Below are 14,544 nucleotides of genomic sequence, written 5' to 3' on the forward strand. Positions count from 1 at the left end.
CAAAATCGTTTTTGGTTATAAAAATGTTTTCCACATCTATCTTTATTTATCTAGTTAGTTTTTTAATAATAGTGATCTGCTGTTTTATATAAAGGCATGAATAACAACACCAGTCAAATCTGTTGAAAATGCTTAAAGTGTTTGATGACTTTGCTCCAAAGGTCTCAAAAAGCCTTTTTAAAGTTCCTTTTCTCATTTTCTACTAAAACTCTCGTCCATCGCGTTCCTGTTGGTTTTACTTCTGTGAGCTTCCGGTCCAGTCTTGGCTGCTCAGGTCTCACTTTACGCTGTCATTTTGTAAACAGGGTGGCCGCGCCCACCAATGATATGCAAACCATTCAGAAATAAATAAATAAAATAGAATAAAAGAGTTTTCCAGAGTTTTCCTACTAGATTATACTTTTTTTGTTGAACTGCACGACATTTTACAGGGATATGAATATGTAGTTTTTACCACATTAAAAACTAAAGTGCAAGTTTTACTTTATTAATTAATACATTTTGAGCCCATGTTTATAAAGCGCTCTAAAATACTGTATATGCAGTATATATGATATAATATTTAATGTGTTTATTATCTTATTATTATTATCAGCTTATTATCATCTGCTGTTTAAACTTTACTAAATCTGACGCTCTGAGATTAAATTAATGAAAATAAGTGAGAAAAATATGAGTACAGTACAATTCTATAACCTATGTTTCTCCTTTTTTGTTTTTTTGTTTTTTTAGCACTGAACTACAGTACGGTAACAATTATTTAATTAATTAGAAATAAATCAGTAACATGTCTCTCACACAGGACATTTCTGCACTGCGAATGCGTTTAGTTTCGTTAGTTTATTATCACAGTTATTCTGTTGTTTTATTGTATTATGATTTTGAATTAGAGGCTTTATCTTGTCTGTATTTCTTAACCAGAGTCATCAGAACCGCGTGACTTTACGGTTTTATCTAACCTGGGATGCCCCGGTACTTTGAAATCACATGCTATGTTTTTAACCGAAGTGACTAAACAGTGTGATTTTTTTATGGTATCGATGCAGACCGTCCCACTTTTTTAATGTTATTTTTATATGACAAAGAAAAACAAGGGCTTAAAAATGGAATTTATCGAGGCGAAATGGAATAAAAGAGCCCGTGAAAAACATAGTTGAGAAATCCGACTCTTCGGTTTGGACAGTAAACGTAGCAGTTGCCCCGGAGGTTCTTCTTCTTCGCTTGCCGTCAACAAAACCGGAGTGCTGCCTGCTAGTTTGCAGAGCTTTGAGAGGGTTTTTTGGCACGAATTTCTCCACAAAAAAACGAAAATGGTAGGATAAGAGGACAGTTTGACAATTATCTGGTGAAACTGTTCACATATTTGGCCATCATACTGTAATTTATCAGTTTTACAGGACGGAATTTAATAAATTGCTAACTGAAGCTAGCTTGCTTTTGCTAGTCGGGCGTTGTCGGTTTATTTTTAACCGTTTCTCCCTTTGTGTTACCTTTAAACGCGCTCGCTGGGAGATTATTTTAATTCTGTGTTTGTTGCGGTGTTAAACGATTTAAATCCGTTTATCAGCTCACATGAAATGACTAATCACTGTTGTCTCCGTCCCTCAGGCTGAAGTAGAAGAAACCCTGAAGAGGATTCAGGGCCAGAAAGGGGTTCAAGGAATCATCGTCGCCAATTCAGAGGGTGAGACGACAATGATGTCATTTCATCCCCTCTTTTAAAGACCTTTCCGCTCTTTGCGTGTTTCTTATTGTGACTGCCACCGTGTGTTTAGCAACTATAAGTCCTCCGGGGTCTGATCCAGAACTCAGGTTTAATAAACTCCGGGTTTGTTAAAACTGAGGCAAACTTTAGGTCTCTATCGGGAAAAATAAAACCTAACTTAAATTTATAGTCGGTTACCATGATAAGACACTGTGACCCTTCCCTAATCGGTTACCATGGTAACAGACCGTGTGACCCTGTCCTAACCTGCTCCCTGCACGTGTTATCTCTGGCTCCTCCCCTCCCGTTACACCTGAAACAGCCGACTGACCCTGGATCGATCCAAATATTGATATATCGGTACCAGTGTCAGTATCAGATCGTGATACTTAGTTTCAGAGTGTTTCCTCAGAAAGTAGACATCCCTTTACAAACAGGGTCCTCCTGCTCCTCCTCTTCCTCCTCCTCTCTGTCTCATTGTGTTTTGTTGTTGTGCCGTCACATGACCCGTTTGTGCTGAGCAAACACATGTAGGCTGTAGAGATAAAAAGGAGCAATCTCACTGCCGTGTGTGGGAAGCCGATTCATGATCAGTTTATACAAACCCAAGAAAACAGAAGTGAACAGTGAAAGAAACAAAGTGAGGAGGAGGAAACTCCCTCACAGACCGAGACCCCCAGCATGGAGACAGAGGCCACTGGCAGAGACCTTTCTGGGACTGATTTTATCACACTGATGAGTAAAAGACTCAATTCAAACATTTAAATAATGTTCTCAGCACCTTGAAACATGGTGCACTGCTCTGTCCTGAATAAACTGCCTTCATATGTTAAAAGCAGCACAACCTAAAGTATGTTGATAATAACATCACAACGTCTGCAGACACTACAGTAATCATCACATAGAGTGCAAAATAAACCCGAGAAGCATCCTTAGTGCTGCAGCAGCATTCACTCATCTTCACGAATACTAAAAATAAACCTTCCACATATTGATTATTGTTTCACTACCTGATCAATAACAAGTTAAACAACATTTAGTTTATAAGGAAAACATAATTGTCATTCGTGGAAAACAATCCTTCGAGCTGTGACAATCCCATAAAAACCAGGAATGCTTGTTTCATACATGAACTTTCACATGCACGTTTTTCACTCTGTGAAATGACGTTATTATTGATGATGTGTTTGTTTTTGTCTGCTGGTTTTTATTCACCCCAGTTCCTTTAATTTACCACACTTACATTTTCCTTGGTACATAATAAAGCTGGAATCCCATCAAATTATGAATTTAAATACTTTACCTGTAACTTGACAGGACAAAATGTTACCGAAGACAAAAGTATTTTCCTTCTTCGTCCCATTTTTAATAAATTTTTTTTTTTTTTTGAGTAATTGAGATCTATTTTACTGTCACGCTTCAGTTTCAGCAGCAGAGAACCAGTAAAGTAAGGTGTGATGTGGTTACTGGGTCCACGTGTGAATGTCCATCTCATAAATGTTTTCCCTTCAGGAATCCCCATCAAGTCGACTCTGGACAACTCGAGCACGGTGCAGTACGCCGGGCTGATCCACCAGCTGGTGATGAAGGCCAGGAGCACCATCCGAGACATCGACCCCCAGAACGACCTCACCTTCATGCGCGTGCGCTCCAAGAAGAACGAGATCATGATCGCTCCAGGTGAGAGCATCTGCTGGGAATTACTGCTAAATGAATTCCATTCACCAAAAATGAAACGCTGTTATTCCAGTTAACCTGACTTATAAATGCTTCAAAAGGCTCAAACACGCTCCCATTAGCTGAGCTGAAGCCTAGCAGACAGCCACCATCTACCTGTCTGTCAAAGAGGCCACAGCCCTAATTTTGAGTCTTACTGGTGTCCAAATGGAAGTGTTATAAGAAAAATTCAGCCCCCGTTCAGCTGTTATAATCCACAGTTATCCATAGAAGTGGTTTTCGTATCGGGATGACTCAATGCTGGAGCCTCTGGTGGACGTGAGCTGCAATTTGTGGCTCTTCAGTGTCGGTTTCATCTTTCAGCCCTGCAGTCGCTGCTTTTGGGAAACAAGTTTCCTCCTCTGGGGGAAAGTCGGGCATTCAAACGATGCCTTTTATCTGTTTACATAACTTTCCATAAGAATTGTGTTTTGCCACCTGCCATGTGAACCAGAAATGGGCAGGATTTTTTTCTAAACTTCTCAAGTCCAGAGAGGTCGGCATCTGGCCGTGAAGATTATTTTACAGCTGCAGCAGCAGTTTAGTAAAACTCGAGATCAGCTGTTTTTATTAAAACTCTACATTTTAAAATATTAAAATGCCCATTATTCAGATTATTTCCTGGCTAAAAAGGCTGGATGTGAACATTTAAGATGCTTTTGTTCCTGAAGTCGTTTAATTTTTTTGCCTTTTTCTTAACAGATAAAGACTTTTTCCTCATCGTCATCCAGAATCCATCAGATTGAAGATGAAGGAGCTGACGTCTGGCTGTTCGCTCGCTTTATCACTCTCATCTAAACGGCCCAGTTTTTCTTTTTTTTTTTTCATTAAATCAAAATTTGTGTTTAGCAGAAGCTTTTTCATGGGAAGTAAGGTTGTAAGGTCAGGATGTGTGATCCCGAGGACGGTCAGTCGGCCTGCAGAGGATTTTTGGGTTGTGTGTTTTTTCCATGTTTTAGCATTCCAGCTCCTCTGTGTGTGTGTGTGTGTGTGTGTGTGTGTGTGTGTGTGTGTGTGTGTGTGTGTGTGTTTACGTGCACGCGCGTCTCATGTCACCGTTTATTTCATGTGTAGCAAGCAGCCAGACGTGCACGCCAATACATGAGTAACCAGTGAAGTCACAGACACATGACTGGAGCAGAGCACGCTGGTCTGCAGGTCCAGTATACGAGGCAGAACGAAGGACGTGCTTTGTTTTATTTAGCTCACCTTAAAGGAAAACTGCAGATTGTTATTTATTGTTTTGATGGTTAAAATGTTAAGGAGCAGTATTTCACCTGTGAGCAGAGAGCGACACTACAAACACGTCCCTGCTCTTGCGTCAAGTTTGTTCATTTGTAACAATTAAGAAATATAACAATTGAAAACTGTCCTGTGTCTTTGTCTCGTTACTGGTTTTTGGGTTGTTTTTTTTCTTGTTCAATAAGAGACTCGTGCATCTATCATCAGCTAAGAGTGCTTCATTTGAGTGTTTTGGTAAAAAGGAGGAAGCAGATAAAACTACTTGAAATATCATCCAGTTGCTTGGTTACACATTCAGGAGACAAAAAGAGGTCGACGTGTCACCTCAAGGAAAAACATCCAAAAACAACCCAGCAGAAAAACAGCAGCTGAATGATGCTTGGTGTTAGGGTTACAATGTAGGAGGGACACTAATTTTGAATCATTATTGAAAATAACAGGACATGAGTGCATGTGTAGAGTCAGCAATTACATCTGGTTTAAAAATGCTTCGATGTGCCTCAAAACAAGAGTTTAAAAAAAGCTTTTTTCAACCTCTGGAAGTTAAAAGTCTGCTGCTGTTGTTCTGCCAAAGATTTGATTTCAGGACTCTGAGGCCGTGTTTCAGTCTTCATGTCTGACAGATCACTGCAGAGAAGAACTGCAGAGTCAGCTGGTAGGTTTCAGCTGATGCGTTTGCTAAAAGCAATCATTTTCACATTTCACAGTCCTTTCATTTTTTTGTGCATCGCTTTAAAATCATCCTCAGCTACAAGATTCGTTTCTTACACACTGCTTTGTACACAGTACAAAGTAAAATATTTGCGTCTAAAATATAACGGAAGAAAAGTCAAAAGCAACATAATAGAAATATTTTGACTTCAACCATGACCTCAGTTCCAGAAAATCTGGGAAACTAAAATCCAATGATTTGCAGATCTAACAAACCCATTTTTTCTGTACAATAGAAGATAGAAAACATGTCATATGGTTTAACTGAAAAAATGTTCCGAGCCTTGTTCCTCACACACAAAGATTTCTCCAGATTCTCAGAATCTTTCAGTGATATCATGTATTCTAGATGAGGAGATATTCAGTGTTTTCAAATGTTACATCAGGAGCAACATTCTGAAAATGTTCCACGTTTTTATGATGCAGTTTCTGTTGCAGGTAAACCTCTGCCTCCCTAAATGCTGTTTTATACCCAAACATATTACTGATCTATTGCCAGTGACTCACAGACATGCTAAATATTCCTCCAGCTGTGTTTTTAGTACCACTCACTTTCCCAGCCTTTCATTGCTCATCTCCCATGGACGAATAAAGTACGAGTTTATGAGATCTGCAAATGATTGCATTCTTTATTTCAAATTTACGTTTTATTCAATTTTATTTTATTGTTTAATTGGGGTTTTATATTCTAACTTTTAAAACTTTAGTAAAGTACTCGAGTTACGTTCCACTACAGCACATATCTCGTTAATTCTCTTTATAAACAGTCATCAAAGGAACAAAGTATAAACAAAGTAAAAAACATCCAAAAATAACAGCGAGTGAACACAAAATAGTCATAATCACAACGAGATGAAGATCATCATAGATGGAGAATAATGGATAAAATCAACACAGCTGATGAAAAGTATATGAAAATGTCAATGAACACAAACAAAACCATCAGAGATCACTGAGACACCCCATCCCCCCACCTCCTCTAAAACAAACCTAGGAACGCCCCTGCTGAAGCAAAACACAGCCTGACATTACAGCTGATTCACGAACCTTTCGTCATTTCCTCTCAGTACAAAATGAAAACACTGCTGTGTCGCGTTAAACTCTAAACCACCGTGTGAATCACGGGCTGGTTTGTATAACTAGTTAAACTTTGCACTTCTGTTAACGTGAATGCAAAGCTGCTCTCTGGGTTCAGGGATCGATGCACGTCCCCTTTAAATGCAGCGGGTGACGTCAGAGGCTCGGTTTACTGTCTTTGTTTGTCCGGAGCTGTTTTGGCTTCAGACGAACCAGAGACTCGAACCGAAGAGACGGACCTGCGCTGTTGGCTGTAACTACTGCGTTATTCATTTGTGTATAACTGTTTAATAACCGGGACCGAGATGCCGTCCGACAGACCCTTCAAACAAAGGAGGACATTTGGTAAGAAAGCCCCGGGAAAGGTGTTATTTAGCTGGCTTAAGTGCCTGCAAACAGCCGCTGAGCTGCTAGCCCGTTAGCCGCCTAGCTCAGCTCTTTGTATTTAAAGTGCAGTGAAAGGGTGTCGGTGCTGTGTTACTGTAGCTGCTACAAGTGTCCGGGAGCTAGGGTGGGTAGGCTAACAGAGTATTTCTTTACTCGCGAATCAAAGGTGAAAATCCCGTTTTTACTGTGTGAGGCAGCAGCCTCCGGGCCGAGAGGTGTTAAAGGGCCATCTGGGTCACTGTCCGGCTAGCTCGCAGCCAGCTAGGCCTCCGTTTACACGGCCGGATCACCTCACTGGTCTGTGTTTGCTGAAAGGAAAAACAACATGTGCTGACACATTATCCCAACACACGTGTTCAGCGATTTATGTTGAAATATGAGGTCGAGAGACAGCCCCCCAGAGCCGGGCAGGGAGGAGCCCGGAGTCCGGCTCGTTGCATAATCTTTCCATTTACAGAGAAGCAGAGATGCAAGAAACGCTGCATTCACCGCCTTCTGCTCTGTGCTTATAACCTGCTTTCAGCCGCTCTCGTAGACCTGTGCGTGCTGTTTGTTTAGCAGCTGTTTGAATTGTGTCACACTGACACACATTACAGAAGTGTTACACAACAGGGGACATGTTTACCACACTTGGAGTTACTATAATACGCTTTCCAGTTCACTTTTATTCATATAGCACCAGTTCATGTTAGGGTAAACACCCCCAGAACCCCAACAATCAGAGGATCTCCTGTGAACTGCACATGGCGACAGTGGGGAGAATGAACACCCATTTAACAGGAAGATACCATTCTCAGGGAGAAGCAGCCATCTGCCTCCACCTTTTGATGGAAGGCAAAGCAAACCACAGAAGAGAGAACAGCCAGTCATCTGTTCATTGCAGCAGATACAATAATGTTTTCAAAAAAGTCACTCAGCAAATATTTAAACGCGTCATTAAAGAGTCGCTCTCGGACGACTAAGATTTCAGTGTAAACATTACTGAAGACGGGCGTCGCGACTGCAGCATCATATATTCCTGTTATGAAGCCCTGAGCTGAGCATTTGCCCCGTCGCCATCTTGTTTGGATTGAGCCTATCAACAGGAAAGAGTTTACTGAGGTCACAGCAAGGGAGCAGGCCGTTTTCCCATGAACCTCTGCAAATCTGCAACCAGATGAGTCGCCCTCTGCTAGCCATTAAGAAAAGGATGTATCATTATTTCAGCATCCTCTTCCTGAAATTTGATGGTAGACGAAGAAAGAAGAAGATGTGATTAATAAAGACAGACTTCAGCCTTGGTTTGTATTCAGTTGCCGACACAGCTGGAAGCACAACGGCTGAGTAATTATTCCTGTTGTGCCGCTGCCTGGGGTGCATGGTAGTTGGTGCATTGTAATGCAAATTCTCTGTGGACGAGTCTTCACGATCACAAAAAATCAACTATCACCGTCTGATACCAAAATTTTTTGCACTTGTGTCCTCGTGGACGTGAAAAGTATAGTCGAGGCTGATCGTTCGGGGTCACCTGATCCAGCCCTAACTTCATAAAACTGATCAGAAAGGAAAATGCGAAGCCTGATCTTAGAGGTGGGAGGTGTGACTCTCTCCAGGAGCCAAGTGAGGACGAATATTTACATTCAAACTAAAGACAGGTGATCTTGCAGAACCTGGAGCAGGACTGTAGCTGGCTTCCAATAAACACCTCCACACTGAAACAAAGGAGCCATTCACACTCAGCTGCTGCTGCTCTGAGCCACCTGAGCTTTGAACCCGGCCGGTATTTGAAAAAGGAAAAGCAGTTTTTCTGAAATAGGCCAGTAGGAGGTTCAGAGAGGGCAGCATGCTGTAAAATTAGATAGTGAGGCAGTAAAAAAAGAAAAAAAAACATTGCAAAGCTTGAAATGGGTACTGAAAGGAAAGCCTGTGGGCATTAAAGGAGACGTTTAACATAATAATATGCAAAGCTGTGAAGAGATGCAAACACCAGAGCTCTGCCTTGAAAATAAAAGAGACTTAATGTGAAAGAAGAAGCCAAAGAGACTGATGCTAATTAACCACGTGGTTAAACAGATCCTCTCTGACTACACCTAGTTTACTCTCATGTCATTTTTTTTTCATCACTTTTAAGAAGCTTTAAGTGGTCTTTACCTGAAAACCGACTAAAATGATCTTTCAGTCGCTGGTTCGTTGTCTCCCAGTTGACAACTGTGTTGTTCACTGACTAATTGTTGCAGCTGTGTGGGGGAATGGCTCTCTGCACTGCACTAAACAGCTCTGTGATCTCTGAATGCATTCACACATCACACTAGAAATGAAACGTTACAATATGGCGAGGAAGCAGGAGGTTAGAGTACACAACAGGGATGCAGCGAGGACACAAACTTGTAGCCTTGTAGAGCTGCGGTTCCATTTTTCCCTCATCTGGAACGCAACATTTGTCACGTCTTGTGGATTTTCTGACAAAACACAAACTCAGTCTCCATCTGGAGAGGAGAGAACTTTAAATAATACAGATAATGAAAATATCCAGTGTTTTCCACAAAGTCACATTCTATTAGATAATAAATGAATTCGTGCTTATGTGTGCAGTGCATTCATAAAAGCTCATACTGAGCCAGGAGAATCCTGGAGCACAACAGAGCAGGAACCAGCTGCCCCGCTGATGAACTCACCATCATGGCCACAGTATCCTTGGTGAGCTCAGCGCAGCGGCACATGAAGCAGGTTCTGGTTAAACTGACCCTACAGAGGTGACGGATGGCTGCCATCACCAGCTGGTAGAGCTGGAGTCTGTCTGATTACAGGACTCGAGGCAACACCCACATGTCCAGCCTCACTGTAGGGAAGCAGACATGAAGTCAGAGTTAGCTGGTTGTTATTGGCTGGACTTTCAAAATAAGAGCGAGGATGGTTCCTGGTTCGACTGAACAAGAAATGAACTTTGTTTTTGTGACCATTTGTGTCTTTTCTCCACAGCTGACCGGTGCAAAGAGGTCCAGCAGATCCGCGAGCAGCACCCCAACAAGATCCCCGTAAGCTGCTTCACACTGAATCACACCACACTTCACTGAGCTTTGTTAGTGGAAATAAAGATGATTCCACTGGGATGAACCGGAGGTTACCGGAGTGCAGGAAGCAGAGGGTGCAGTGTCTGAAAGCAGCGAATCAAACCAGTCTTCACTTCAGAGCGATCGATGTGATGCTTCGGTCCACAGTTGACCTTGTACTAAAAATGTCTTCCAGTCAGAGATTATATTTAAAGATTTAGATCATATTTCCCAGAACAGGTTTTAATCTGAAATCAAGTTTTGTAAATTTTGTCTTTGTGAGCTAAAATTTCAGATGTGACTTTAAATAATTACCTCAAAGTCTTACAGCTCACAGACTCCCTCTGTAGTTACACATTTGTGTGCCGTTATATTTCCATACAGCAGGAAAAAAGCCAGAAAATCAGGTTTCAACCACAGACTGTACATAAAAGATGGACATGATTAACGTCATGTGACCTGTTGTTGAGTCCTATTTCTGAAACTTTAAAGCAGAGTGTTTTCCGTCTTTACTGTCTGCAAGCAAAGTGCAACTGTTGTTTACAAAATGAACATTGTGTTTTCTTTAGACAGACTTGAGGCTAGCAAGCGCGACAAACAGGGGAGTCGCCCTCTGCTGGCCATTAGAAAGAACACGTTAAAATGTCCGACATGCTTAGACTAGAAGAAGTCTGAGGTTCAGTTCAAATACGGTCATGTGTAGTTTTAAAGAACATGGCAGCAGCTAAAATGCTAAAATCAAGCCTACAGAGCAGAACTTAAACCAATCAGAGACTTCATGGTGGCCGTGTGCATCTTTTGTATACAGTCTATGTTTGTAGGGCAGGTTTTGTCTTAGTGACACTCGTCTGTGTGCTTTGTGCCTGCAGGTGATCATTGAACGGTATAAGGGAGAGAAACAGTTACCCGTTTTGGACAAGACCAAGTTCCTGGTACCGGACCACGTCAACATGAGCGAGCTGGTCAAAATCATCAGGTAAGCAGAGCTGCACCAGCATCAGCACTGCAGGTTATTAGCTGCCATGTGTGCAGCTGTCAGTGAGCGTGCATTGTAGTCTGTAGTGTTTAAAATACATTTACTGCAGTTTCAGGTCGGTGGATCTGGCACAGTTCAGTTTGCCTGATGAGGAGGAGAGGCTCATTCTGTTCACAGAATAATGGGCCAATAAATTAAAAAATTTACAGTCCAGCAGTAAAGACATATAATAAACCATAATATATCTGTGGTTTGTGAGGCCACTGGTAATAATTATCATCCAAATGCTGAGGAGGCAGAAATAAGATCTTTTTAATGTCAATCAGCCATAAGAGTGAATTAGCTGTAGGTCCGTCGTGCATCAGTGGATTTACAGATGGTCAGCGTGCTGGAGTTTGTACAAGATGAAAGTGTTGGCCTCTAAAGTGAAGGCTGAGGGTGGAAAATGAAAGAGGAGGGAGGTGAAAAATGATAATGCAGAAGTGTTCCTCGATTCAACATCCTCAGTGTTTAGAAAAAGCTCCGTCAGAGTTTCTGTAATGAAGCAGGGTTCAGTTCAGTGCTCAGCACACGTTTGTCTCAGCCTCGGTGTGAGATCCTGTGATGACTAAAATATCAAGCGTGCAGTGTACTCCACCCAGGACAAGGTCACCAGGATCTCACCCTAGAGCCACAGCTGGGCTTAGCCTAAAGAAGGCTTGGTGCACCCCAGTGGGCCCACCACCCAAGGGGGGCGCTGTAGGGGTTTGGTGCAGCGGGGAGGTCCTCGACGATCTCCTCTGAGACTCTGCTCAGGAAACAACGGCTCTTCATTTCACTGTAATGTTGTGCTGCCCGAAGCCCCGCAGATGACGACAGGTCCAACACAGGAACAGCATATAGCCTGTTAATTTTCAAAATAAGAGTCTGCAGCCTAAAAGCTCTGCTGGTGAAACGATGTGGTGTGATGCGAAGCTGTGCGAAGGACCGAGCAGAACAAAGTCAGAAGTGTCAGATGGGTTCATCAAAGAGCCAGAAGCCACAGATAAGAGATAACAGCTGATTACCTGCAGCTCAGATGTGTGAAGCTGCTCCTGATGCAGACTCAGTATGTGCAGGTTTTTTGATTAAAGAGTCTTGGAAATGATAACCAGCAAGTTTGAGTAATAATTCACTAACTGGAGACTTTTATGGACAAAATAAATCTTAAAAATAATCAGCGGATGAATCGATGGTGAAAGTGATCTGTGGTTCAGCCTTCGGTGAATCGGCTGCTGCTTGTTGATTAAAAGCTCTAAACGAACATAAAAGGATATTAAAATCAATACGCAGAGAGCCGGGCGGCCGATGTAAGACCTTTAGAAAAATGCGCTCGCTCATCCTGGACCTTCTCAGGACTCACGTGATCGACTTCTCAATCAATTCTAAGTGATTTTAGGCGCTCTTTATTTTGAGCCGAGCGGATGGGAGAGGAAGGCGGGGATTAAAGTGTGCGCTTTATGCCCGGCGGCTGTGGTCGTGTCATTCAGAGGCAAGAATGTAGACGTTTTATACGGCGGGGCCTCGTACATCATGTCAGGAACCCAAACTATGAACAGCATCAGTTACCATGGTGATTTAGCCAGGTGAAAGGAGAGCCGCTTTCATGAAACAAATCTCTGACCTCAGCACCGCTCAGCGAGCCATTAACCGCGCTCCGTAGTACGACCCTCTGAACCCTCAGTCTCTATGAAACAGCAGCAGGAGGAGGCGCTGCCACAGCTGGAAAAAACAGTCGAGTGTTGGAAAACCCGCAGAGATCATTTCATCTCCCAGTTTCACTTCTATTCCTGCTGCAGAGGTGAAGCCACACCCACTGGTTACACCTCTGTGACCCACTGCAGGGCTGAAGGATATGTCAGTTGCAGGAGTTCAGATAACTGATCTTATCTCCAGCTTGACCCTAAAAAGTGAAGTGATGGGTGGATAAATTTTCCACTTCTCCCTCCTCCAGGCGCCGACTGCAGCTGAACCCCACGCAGGCCTTCTTCCTGCTGGTCAACCAGCACAGCATGGTGTCGGTGTCTACGTCCATCTCTGAGATCTACGAGCAGGAGAGAGACGAGGACGGCTTCCTCTACATGGTCTACGCCTCGCAGGAGACCTTCGGCCGCTGCTAGGGAGGGAGAGCGGGGACGTCCTCGGGTGCTGTGAGAGAAGAAAGGGCGGACGACCAGAAACTCCGCCTCCAGCAGCGCCTTTTCTCCCCCACCCCCCTCTCTTTCTCTCTGTCGTAGTCGAGCACCTTCTTCACTTTGGTCAGCCAGTAGCTCCGAAACCCAGAGAATATCCTGTGTCTCCTTCAAAAAAAAATCCGATCGGATTTTCCTCCCTTCTTCTGTTGGCCCCCCACAGGCTGAGTTCTCTTATTTTGAAAGGGTGACACAAACCGACTAGTGATAAAGAAGTTTTTAAACGATGTCTCGATGATGCGTGATTGATTAACCGATCGGTTTTTCCTCCGTTACGCTACACACGTATCAAACTTGAAACCAGGCAGGCGGAGGTCAGGGTGTAGCCTGAAGGAGTCAAAGCTGATCAGTGCATCAGCAGATGTGTAAGCTAGAAGATTAGAGTCTGAGAAGTTTCATTTTTTCCTTTTTAAACTCATTTTGAATCTGTTTTTTTGTTGTTTGAAACGTAGTTTCGTTTGTGTTTGTAGCTCCCAGTTTGTTTCCTGTCAGCCGAAGCTCAGCGCGCCGCCGCTGGCCAACCATCGGCTGACAATCGGGCTCAAGATTACTGTGATCCTCATCGAGCTGTTAGCATTCACAGTAATTTTCCATGTGCAATATTTCTCCTGACACTAACGCTGAAAAACACTCGCCGTTCATATCGTCTGTCTTCATTCACGACCCCGTAAGCACAACGGCGCGAGGTCCCGAAGACACTCGGAGTAGGGTGTGTTTGACGGGAGGGACGACACGGCGGGAGGCTGTTATGCTTTTATTTTGACACGCTGAGGCGCTGCGGCGGCGCCTCCTCCCTGTAAGAACACCACGGTAGCATTCACATAATAAATGTATTTAATGTAGGATCTGAATGAGCTTCTTTTGCACATCGATTAATACAAATATATAAAAAAAGACTTGGTGTAGGTTTTTTTAGTAATTGCTGTATAACAACTCTCTTTTTGTATCTGCTCCTCGTTTCCGTCTTTAACAGGAATTCACTGACAAAAAAAGTTCTGCACTACGAACCTGCATGTTTTACTTTCCTTTTTTTTTTTATAAATGTTTGTTGATTTTAAGCTCTGGATGTGATTGTATTGTTTCCATTTAGTCCTTTTTGATGTCTCCCAAACCAAAAACTGAAAGTAAGTGAAAATATGTTTGAAACTGAAAAAAAAAAAAGACCCGTGTTCGTTTAAAGGATCGTATAATCGAGCTGTATTACAGAGTGTGTGTTTCTTTAGGCTTTCTGACGTTGTCACTGTACTGAGGGTGTACATAGATGCGTTGCTACAACCTAATTCAAATTATTTGCCAATAAATAAATAAAAAGTTGCCTTTAAAATGATGACTCGGCTTTTTTCTGCTTTGTTGTGTGAAGTCACTTTCAGACGTCTGCTGACTGCGATGGTGTTCAGAGGCAAGACTATAGAAACTGTTTTTGGACACCAAACTGTGGACCTGACTGTAGCAATAAATGATGAGACGACCCCCCTTCAAAGGTTTGTGCGA

General features: G+C 42.7%; 2 protein-coding genes across 2 annotated transcripts; both read left to right on the forward strand.

Moving 5' to 3' along the window:
• Positions 1 to 672: 672 nt before the first annotated feature.
• Positions 673 to 4,791, forward strand: dynlrb1 (dynein, light chain, roadblock-type 1). Its single transcript, XM_085275694.1, has 5 exons — positions 673 to 676; positions 1,159 to 1,313; positions 1,609 to 1,684; positions 3,218 to 3,385; positions 4,124 to 4,791. Exons 1-5 carry the CDS (start codon positions 673 to 675, stop codon positions 4,165 to 4,167), a joined length of 447 nt encoding a protein of 148 aa, XP_085131820.1. The 3' UTR covers positions 4,168 to 4,791.
• Positions 4,792 to 6,620: 1,829 nt separating this feature from the next.
• On the forward strand, positions 6,621 to 14,377 carry map1lc3a (microtubule-associated protein 1 light chain 3 alpha). The gene is made up of 4 exons (XM_085275325.1): positions 6,621 to 6,796; positions 9,797 to 9,852; positions 10,737 to 10,843; positions 12,816 to 14,377. The coding sequence occupies exons 1-4, from the start codon at positions 6,757 to 6,759 to the stop codon at positions 12,979 to 12,981; spliced, it is 369 nt and encodes a 122-aa protein (XP_085131451.1). The 5' UTR covers positions 6,621 to 6,756; the 3' UTR covers positions 12,982 to 14,377.
• Positions 14,378 to 14,544: the final 167 nt, after the last annotated feature.

Source organism: Mchenga conophoros, linkage group LG5 (genome assembly GCF_057382185.1).
Source record: "Mchenga conophoros isolate Kocher_MC1m ecotype Shallow Benthic linkage group LG5, M_conophoros_male_GT1.1, whole genome shotgun sequence".
Classification (NCBI taxonomy): domain Eukaryota; kingdom Metazoa; phylum Chordata; class Actinopteri; order Cichliformes; family Cichlidae; genus Mchenga; species Mchenga conophoros.